The following is a 10,303-nucleotide window of genomic DNA, read 5'->3' on the forward strand; positions in this document are numbered from 1 at the left end:
TGTGTGTGTGCACGTGTGTGCGCTTTTTCTGCTGGGGATAGAACCTAGAGCCATGCACATGCTACATAGCAAGCATTCAACCACTGAACTGCATCCCCAGCCCTTGGCATTCTTGTTCATCATTAATACCCTGAAGGTTCCAGTAGAAGGATGCACAGAGAGGTTTTCATCCATTTTTTTTAAAACTGAAATCCTATACTGTTTTATCTGAATAATGTAACCAATAGATAATCATTATAAAATTCAAACAAGACCAAAGAGTGGGTAAAAGACAGCAACATGTCCCTAGGTCCTACCCATCAGAGACAGCCATCAGGAGGGAGCATTTGGGGTACCTCGTTCTCCCCAATATTTTCTCATTCCTATGGGTGCAGTGTCCATAGTGACTATGCTATACCTGAGTTTTAAGCCAGTTCATTTCCTTTTTGCTCACTGTTTTCACCTTCGTTCTTACAGTCCCCCTCCCCCACATCCAGCCAGAGCCTCGACCCCACTGGCTTTGAGTTCCACATCTTGGGCAATGTTTCTAGTTCTCTTAGGAAACATGTCCTTGTATCTGTACCGGGGAATATTTTTAAGCCATTTAAAATAATGATATAAATGTGTACCAGATGACTTGGATCAACTCCCAGGAAGTATTATCAAGGGGGGAGACCAAGATGCAGGAAAACACGTTTTGTGCGATGCCGTGCAGAAAAGAGAACACTGACGTCCCCATATGTCTGTGTGTACGTGGGTCTGTCAGAAGGGGTGGAAGGGAGGAAGTTTGGCAGGCTGCACCCTCGGCTGTCATGAGGGTTATCTAAGGTAAGGGTTGGGTACTGCAGTAGGAACCAGAGAGAAAGAGACGCAGCCAAACAGAAAGGAAGAGAGAGACCATACTTGGAAACCCACGCATGTGACCATATAATATGTGCATTTACATTCAATTATGAATATTACTGAATCTGTGCAAAACAGAAGCTCCACATTTTAGAAGAATTTTAAACTGAACAATGAACGTGCATCTTCCTTGAAGTTATTCTGGTATGTAAAAATAAATCCAAACACATCAAGTCATAAATCTGACGAAGAGAGATCTCAAAACAACAAAAATTTCCTGTGAGGAATCTTCATTTTTTTTCCCTTCAAACTTTCTTTCTTCCTTTCTTCCCAGTGAAAATTTTTCTCTTGGCATCTAGGGCCTGAGAGGTGGCTCAGCAGGTAGATGTCTTGTCACCAAGCCTGATAACCTTGATATTATCCCCGAGCACACGTGGTAGAAAGAGAGACCACTCCACAGGGATGCCATGGCAGGTGCTTGCCCACATTCAAGCACAAAGACACAAAATAAATGAACAGATGCAAAAAAAAATGTGTTTAATTCTTTATTTGCATCTTTTCAGAGCGTATAGGATTGGGTTTTGTATTTCTTTCAAGTACTCCATGGGTTTTACCATTTCTCCTCTCTTCTCCTTCATGTACCCCTTTCGGTTGATCTCCTGCCTCCCCGGCTCTTCCTCCTACACCTATATACTCATAATATTTGTGTACCTATTTTATAAAAACCTAGGATCTCTAAGGAAGGGAAATGTGACTTTTAGTAGTTTGGAGTTTGGCTTATTTTCTTAATATGATGATTTCTTCTTGCATCTATTTTCCAGGAAAAAAAAATGACAGTTTCCTTTCCTTTCTGGCTCAATGAAACTCCATTGCGTGTTCATGCCTTATTCCTTCCTCCGCTCATGTGAACAGGCATGAGGCTGGATTCATCATGGGGCTCCTGTACACAGTACTGCAGTGAACACGGGTGTGGACTTAGAATCCTTGACTGTTATATCCAGGAGGAGCAGTGCCTGGGTCATGCTACTTTTTTATTTTTTGGAGAAATCCTGTACCGACTTTCACAGTGGCTGGACAGTTTATATCCCACCAGCAGTGTCTAAAGGTCCCGCTTTCCCCACACTCTCACCATTTTTTAGAAGCCATTTTTAATTTGTTACAGTCATTTGGATCAGAGTAATATGGAGTCTCAATGTAGTTTTGATGCCATTTCCCTGATGGCCAAGAATTCTGAACATTTCCCATATTCCCGGGCCATTTTTACCTTATCTTTTAAGAAATGCTTATTTTATTACTCCAAGTATTGGTTAGGTTGTCACTTCTTTGGAATTTAGTGGGTTTTTTTAAGTTCTTTATATAGTCTGGATATTAATCCTCTGGCAGATGTATAAGTAACAAAGATTTTTCTCCCATTCTATGGGCTATCACTTCTCTTTGCCAATCTTTTCCTTTGTTGTGCTTTTAATTGCTTTTAGATTTATTTTATTTTATGTGTATGAGTGTTTTGACTACACATATGGAATTTACCAGTGAATCCATTTGAGCCTGGCCTTGAGAAACTTCACATTTATGCTTCCATCTCATTGGCTGTTATATGTCTATTTAAGTTGTTTGTATCATCAAGGTTTAATTTTTATAAGTGTGCTCATATAGAAATTAAGCTCTTCTGTATTTTCGGTTTTTTGAATACACACAGAGAGAGACAGGGAGAGATGGGGTTGGGGAGGTGGGAGGACAGACAACTTGTGGAAGTTGATTCTCCCTTTCCATCAGGTGAGTTCCTAATATTGAACTCAGGTTGTCAGGCCCCTTAACAAGCACCCTTATCACTTAGCTTTCTCACAAGCTCAAATATAAGTTTCCCAAGTATGCCTTAATTATGATCTTCTGAATTTCACTGATATCTGTTGTAATTGATAAGTATTTTGAAAATCCCTGGGTTTTTGTGTGTTTCTCCGCCAATGCAATAAGCCACATCTAGCTGAATTAATAACACCAGGTTTAATCTGAACAAAGCAACTCCTGGGTGATCCTCAGGGGATGAAAGCAGGAAGAAAACCCCATGGCAGGTCTAGGGTCTGGGTTTTAAATACCCTGTAGGTACAGTCTTGAGCATCTCAAGGAGAGGGAGTGCCCCTGGGTGGGCTTTCTGAGGGGCGGGGTTTGGAGAGGGAGGTGGGGCCTGAGGCAGAGCTTCCACCAAAACAATAATGTCTCCCTTTTGATATCTAATTTTATTGGTCTGGGTCTTCTTTTTCAGTTGTTAGTTTGGCTAAAGGTTTGTCAATCTTGTTTATCTTTGTGAAGAACCAACTCCTTATTTCATTGATTCTTCATATTATTCTTTTGGTTTTCATTTCATTTATTTCTGACTTATCTTTATTATTTCTTTCCATCTACTGATTTGGATTTGGCTTGTTCTGGTTTCTCCTAGGCCTGAAGGTGCATCACTAAACTGTATTTGAGACCTCTCTGATTTTTTTAAATGTAATGATTTGTAGGTAGAAATATCCTAACCCTACTTCCACTTTCTGCCAGTAGCCCTCTTGATCTCCTAGATGAGTCATTTATAATTCAGTATTTTGTTCAACCCCCATGAGTTATGTCCTATTGTTTCTCTTGATATTGATTTTGTTTTGTTGCAATATGACAGGATATAATGGAGGAGAGTGGGGAGGGGCATGGGGTAGAGCTTCGGGGGAAAAGAGGGGAGGAAGAAGTGCTGTAATTAAATTATATTTTCCAAAATTGAAAAAAGATAGGATATAAGAAATCCTTTGAATTTTCTTGTATTTTAAAGATTTGTTTAGTGTCCTCAAATGTCATCTATTTTAGGGAAAGTTACATGGGATTCTGAGAAAAATGTGTTCTGCAGTGTTTGTGTGGAATATTCTGTAGCTGTCTGCTAAGTCCATTTGGTCTGCAGTGGCATTTAGCTGTGAGGGTTCTTTGGTGTTTTTTTGTTAATTTGATCTGTCTGTCAGATGATGTGCTTGTTGGTGAGAGTGGACTGTTACTGTGTTGAGGTAAATCTGCACATTTACATCCATTGGTGTTCGTTTTATAAAGTTAATGTACATAGGTTCAATGCATATAGGTTTACAATGACAATATCCTCTTAGTAGACTGATCTCTTAATCAATATGAAGCAATCTTCTTTATGTCTTCTAATTAATTTTGCTTTGAAACCTATCTTGCCAGCCGTTAGTATTACTACACCTGCTTGCTTTCTAATTCCATTTTGTGGAATATCATTTTCCATGTTTTCACATTGAAGCTGTGCTTATATATTGCAGTGAGGTGGGTTTCTTGTAGGCAATAGATAGATGGACCTTATTTTTAAATTCAATCTACTAGTCTATGCCTTTTGATTCGAGGATCAAGATCATTAATATCTGTAGTTATTACTAAAAACTTTGCCCTGGCTACTGTCTTTTTGTTATTTTGTGATATTTGGTATCCCCTTCTTATTTGCTCATATGCTGTTCCAGTGTAGTTATTCTTTCCTGTGACATCATGGATATTTCTTTCACTACGGTAGAAACAGTCTTTAAAATATCCTCTGTAGTGCTAGCATAATGGTCATGAATTTCTTTAGCTTGTTTTATTATGTAAGGTTTTTCTTTTTCTTTAAATTATAAAGGATGATTTTGCTGAATATAGTAATCAGGGTCAGTAGTTACTGTCTTTCAGAGCTCAAATATACTGTCCCATGCCGTCCTGGGTTTTAGGATTTCTGTTGAGAAATCTGCTGTTACACCTATGGAGTTGCCTTTATGTATTACTTGGCACTTCACTCATGAAGTCTTCAATTCATTTCTGTAATCTTCATGTTTTATTTAAAGTTTGATGTGTGGAATTTCTTTTCTGGTCCTTTATGTCTGGCATTCTCAATGGCTCTTGTGTTTTACTGATCATTGCTTCTCTAGGTTTAAGCAGCTTTCTGCCATGATTTTATTGGCTATGGTTTCCAAACCTTTAGTTTGAACTTCTCCAATCTCTAAGATTGTGTCTTTTGTGGCATCTTTTAGGTCTTGGGTGTGCTGTTGTGCTTTCTTACCATTTTATTTTTGTAATTGTCTGAATTTCTTAATTTATACTTTGTATTCAAGCCCTGATATTCTGTCTTCCACTTAATTTACTCTATTGGTGAATCAGGGCTGGAGAGATGGCTCAGAGGTTAAGAGCATTGCCTGCTCTTCCAAAGGTCCTGAGTTCAATTCCCAGCAACCACATGGTGGCTCACAACCATCTGTAATGAGGTCTGGCGCCCTCTTCTGCCCTGCAGGCATACACACAGACAGAACATTGTATACATAATAAATAAATATTGGTGAATCCCCTGAAGGTTTTCTCCTTCCTGAGCTTTTCATTTCCGTTCTCCACCTCCCCCGTTTTTAGAGTATTTCTCTGTATTGAACGTCACTTTAATAGCCCGTATTGGCTTCTTTATTTTATTCGTCAGGTTTTTAAATGTGTGTTCTCTTTGTGATTATTCTGGGACTTACATGTTTCCTCTTTGATTTTGTGAAATGTTCTTATCATTCTTAATTATTTGCTAGGATCTATCCCATCTCTATTCACTGCAGTTTGTTATAGTGGAATTAGGGATTCTCAGGAGTTGCGTTGCTTGATATTTTTATATTTCTTGGGTTTCTGCATTGGGTTTTGTGTATTAGGTTGAAGACTGAATGCTTCTGGTTACTTTTAATCATGCGTATTTGTCCAGTCTATTTGGAATGTTCAGGTAGTGGTAGGTTGTGGAAGGGTTAAGATGTTATTCATCCTCACTGACCTGGGTGTGTGGCTAAACACCAGGTCTGCATGCTTGCTCTCCAGCTTTGCTCGAAGAGTAGAATCCTGTCTTCATAGTGACCAGAAGCAATATATAGACCTATGAGAATACAGCAGAAGTCAGATTAAAGCAATCACCCTTCAACATAAATAATTTGGGGGGAGTAAGAAGCACAGGTAGAATGTCATATCTTAAGATATTTGTTGCTTCAGGTAAGGAGCGAAGTAAAGACACAGAGTAATGTTAGAAATTAGTGTTAGCAACAGAGAAAACTCAGGGGGAGCAAAATGGATAAAGGAGAAGATAAGGCAGCTCCAAGTGAGTATAGGATCAAAAGAGAATGTAGTAAAAGAATACAGTTGGGGCTGGGCAATGGCTTAGTCAGGAAGTGCTTGCCATGCAGGCACAAGGACCTGAGCCTGATCCCCAGGACCCACAGAAAAGCCTGGCATGGTGCCACACACTTGTAATCCCGGTGCTGGGAAAGCAGAGACAGCCAGCTCTCTGAGGTCCAGTGACTGACAAACCTAGACTAGAGAGACCCTGACTCAGAAAGAGACTCTACACAGATACTCAGGTAGAAGAATTCCATCCAAGGTTGACCTCAGATGAAGAAAGAGAGAGAGAGAGAGAGAGAGAGAGAGAGAGAGAGAGAGAGAGAGAGAGAGAGAGAGAATATCAGCAACCTAAAACAATCTCAACACTTGGGAAATGGGGGCAAGGAGACTCCCAATCCCATGCCACACTAACCTGTGCAGTCTGTTCCTTACAGGACCTGGGTGCTGATTCTGCCTATGTGAGGACTCTCTAGAGGTTTCAGAGGGAGGGAATTGGTGCTAGTCATTTCAGGGGTGGATCACAGGCATAGGATCCACCTGTGTGTGTTCTGTGTGCCTAGGGCTGCCTCTTCCTCTGTGGGCTCTCACCTGGGCAGACGCTTGGTGCAGGTGCTGTGGGTCCTGTCTTATGTGTGTTCTCACGGGGGATGGAGGGAGGGGTGGGTACTGGTTTAAATCCTTCCTCTGGGAGGTTCTTCTGGAGGTAGAGCAGATACAGGTCCTGCGTCTGTGCAGGCTACCACAGGTTGGAGGGCAAGTGCTGGTCCTGTTTCCACGTGTCCCGTGGGGACTAAGGACCAGACTAAATTGCCCCTTTGCTGAACACTGCAGTTTCAAGTCCCGCTTCCTTCCTCTATTTGATCTAGAGGTATTCTGCCAACAGCGTTGCAGTCTAGTCCTGGACACTTGCTCTGGGTTGGCAGTGTGAACCTAGCAGCTGGCCCAGAAGGAATCTCGTAAAGCTGGTTCCTTGCCACTGCTCCTGTGGAGTGCCTCTCAGGATGGCTGCTCTCCAGCTATCGCCAGTGTCTTCACCTCTGGGCACACTTTTCCATTGTTGCCTTCCTGAAGTCATTAGCAAGCACCGGGACTGCTTATTTCAAACTCTGCTGAATTATTAGTGTTGTGGGAACGTTTCCTGTGGAGATGAGCAAACAGCTATTCACTCCAGACAGGAAACCAATGGCAGGACAAAGAAAGGCTTTGCCATCCATGTCTAGACTGGTGAGCCAGTGAGTTTAATTGGGGTTACTTAAAAAGAGCTTAAGAAAGCGATAAGCAGCTAAACAACTGGAGAAAAACTTTCTCCTCCAAGAACTGACAACCTAACTGTCTCCAGAGAGGGGCAGGACTTCATGAAACCTCCCATCAGAACCATTAACTACCTACAAATTCTCAAGGAGGGACAGGACCTTATTAGCCCTCCCACCCCTGAGCAATGGTTAACCGTCTATAAATGCTCAGGAAGAGGTGGGACCTCATGTGTCCCTCCCCCACTCCGTGAAGGAATGATAATGGGTTCCATCTGGTGTTAGTCTCCTGTGGGTGGGGAAATCACAGCTGCTAAGAGTTCAGAGGGGCCTAGAAGACAGCCTGCTACACCAAGTTGGACTGGGAAGAACCGGAAACAGTTGTTTATTCCAGAGCTAGGGAGCAAGAAGCACAAAGCCCAGTTAACAGGTCCTAGACATTCGTCTTGAAAAGGATGGTGATTTGGACCAGAGCAGAGTCAGCAGGGAGATACTAGGAGGTGGGGTAGGGGAACAGACCAGCTCGTTCTAGGTGCATTTGAAAGACAGGACCAACAGGTCTGGGTTTTGGATTTCATGTGGAATATGAAGAACAAGAGCAGAATTAAAAGAAACAAGGAGCAACTGGAAGGATGGGGCATCCAACCTCGCTTGGTATCTTGGTTGGAATGATGGTTGGAGGCTATGGGAGATGAAGGGACCCTCTGGGGCATCTCCTGAACTGATGTCTGTGTGTTCTTTAATGCTCTGCCAGGTACTTCTTTAACTGTGATTGCCTCATCCCCCTCAAGAGGAAGAGGAAGTACTTCAAGGTATTTGAGGTTACTAAGACAACAGAGAGCTTCGCCAGTAAGATCCAGAGCCTGGTACCAGTTAAGTACGAGATCATCGTGACGACGGGCTACGAACCAGGGGCGGGCACAGACGCCAACGTCTTTGTGACCATCTTTGGAGCGAATGGGGACACGGGCAAGCGGGAATTGAAACAGAAAATGCGCAACCTCTTCGAGCGGGGCAGCACTGACCGCTTCTTCCTGGAGACGCTAGAGCTGGGAGAGCTGCGCCAGGTCCGGCTGGAGCATGACGCCAGCGGCTACTACTCAGGCTGGCTGGTGGAGAAGGTGGAGGTCACCAACACTAGCACCGGAGTGGCCACCATCTTCTCCTGCGGCAGGTGGCTAGACAAGTCTCGCGGGGATGGCCTCACCTGGCGAGATCTCTTCCCGTCTGTCTGAGATGCTCTGGCTACACCTTTTAACCTCCACCCTGTATTCTTCAGCCATCTCCCAAGACCTCCAGAGCTGGGCTATGGCCGCAGACCTGAGGTCTGGCACTCATCAGAGGCTGCTCCTTGCAAGTGAGTCTGGGATCCTCAACCTTTCCATCTCTCAGAGACACAGGAATTATATTCGTCACATGACATAATCCATGACTATACAAACTAGTTTTTTTTTTTAATTTCCTTTCCTTTTAATAGCAGTGGTGCCCAGGCTGGGGCTTGCTGCAGAGTGTGGATGGAAAATCGGGGCTTCACTCAGGGGAGACAAGTGGAGAAGAAGAGGTTATCAAGACGTGTATTTTAAGCAAAAACTAATTAACACTTTTTTCCCAAAAAAAGCTGGGCTAATTAAATTATTACCAACCACGCCCCACCGAGAACTCATCTGAGCATCTGCGTGTTGAGAAGTGTGTGTTTCCCCCAGTCCCAACAAAGCCAGAGGCAAATGCAGACAAACCACAGGAGGAAGTGTAAGGAGGGACGATGGGCTTGTGAAAATCGGCTTTTCTTTCCACCACTGAGCAGAGGCCTAGAGAATGGATGCTCTCAGATCCTGACACCTTGATTGTCCCCCCCCCCATCTGTCTATCTCTCTGTCTCTCTATCTGCCCCCCTCTTCTGCTCCTCTCAGACCCCTCCCCCCATCACAATGTGGAGAGGATCCTCAGCTCAGAGTCCACACCCTTCTCTGCCACATCCCTCTGGCAAGTGCTCCGTGGTGGTCTCACTGTGGAGCATAGCATCTCCTGTCTCTAGGGCAGGAAGCGTCCCGTGCTTCCAGTCTGTTAATGATGTATTGCGTAACTGTTGGCTTCCTGCTCTTGGGATAAGGCAAACCTGGCTCATCCATGTACTCATACATAGTCAAGTTTCTTGCCATCATCTACTTGCTCTGCTGCTTGCTTTCTGTTCCCCAGGGAGCTTGTCAGAGTCTGAAGAAACCATTCCCGAAAACTCCCAATTAAACTATTGATGCTTCTGCTCATTTGGGTGTACAGGGCCCCTCCCACCTCTCCACCCACGCTTCTCCAGGTTCCTAAGACCTGGACCATGTCTAGCTTGGGAAAGTCACTTCAGCTCCAAGCCCAGAGTGCTGCTCACATCTCTTCCCTCCTGTGCCTCCTCTAGGCTCTCCTCTCTGCTATTGGTTTCCTTGCTACCCATCCACCCCTTTATCTCACCAGGCCCTGTGTTTTATGCCCTTTGTCTCAGCTTGAGGTCTTTATTCACTGCTAGGAAATCTTCCCGTTCTCTCTCCTCTCTCTCTCTCTCTCTCTCTCTCTCTCTAAGTCTCGGAGGCCTCATGATGTGCCCACATCTATGAATAGTATGTTTGGTGGGTGCCTCTCTAACTGGACCATGAGCCTTCAAGAAGGACCAGATCTAATTCATCTTTGTGCCCCTAGAACTATAACAAGGCCCAGGGCACAGTGTGTGTACTAAACCCATGTGGGTACTGGAAGAATAGTATACAGAAGGAAGGAAGGATAAGTGGGTGAATAATGTCTGCTTACTTATGTAAGTAAGTGGGTGGTAGATGGAGGAGATGGAGGGTGGGTGGCTCATGAACGGATGAATGGATGGACAGCTGGATGGATGGGAGGGATAGTGAATGGGTGGATAGAGGGATAAACGGTTTGGGTAGGTTGGTGGATAGGTAGACTATGAGTGGATGAGGAGGTGGTTGGATATGCTGTTGAGGGGAGATGATAGATAGATAGATAGATAGATAGATAGATAGATAGATAGATAGATAGATAGATAGATAGATAGATAGATGATAGATAGGAACAGCTGAATTATTGTCAGAGCTTACAAT

At 43.6% G+C, this 10,303-nt stretch overlaps 1 protein-coding gene across 2 annotated transcripts in view; it reads left to right on the forward strand.

Annotated features, from left to right (window-relative positions):
• Loxhd1 (lipoxygenase homology domains 1) overlaps positions 1 to 8,440 on the forward strand; it is a 137,723-nt gene extending 129,283 nt beyond the window's left edge. For both annotated transcript variants that reach the window (XM_005356289.2, XM_005356290.2), the window contains one exon: positions 7,960 to 8,440. In XM_005356289.2, the coding sequence (XP_005356346.1) occupies positions 7,960 to 8,440 (481 nt within the window). The remainder of the gene's footprint in view (positions 1 to 7,959) is intronic.
• Positions 8,441 to 10,303: the final 1,863 nt, after the last annotated feature.

Source organism: Microtus ochrogaster, chromosome 18, assembly GCF_000317375.1.
Source record: "Microtus ochrogaster isolate Prairie Vole_2 chromosome 18, MicOch1.0, whole genome shotgun sequence".
In the NCBI taxonomy this organism is placed as follows: domain Eukaryota; kingdom Metazoa; phylum Chordata; class Mammalia; order Rodentia; family Cricetidae; genus Microtus; species Microtus ochrogaster.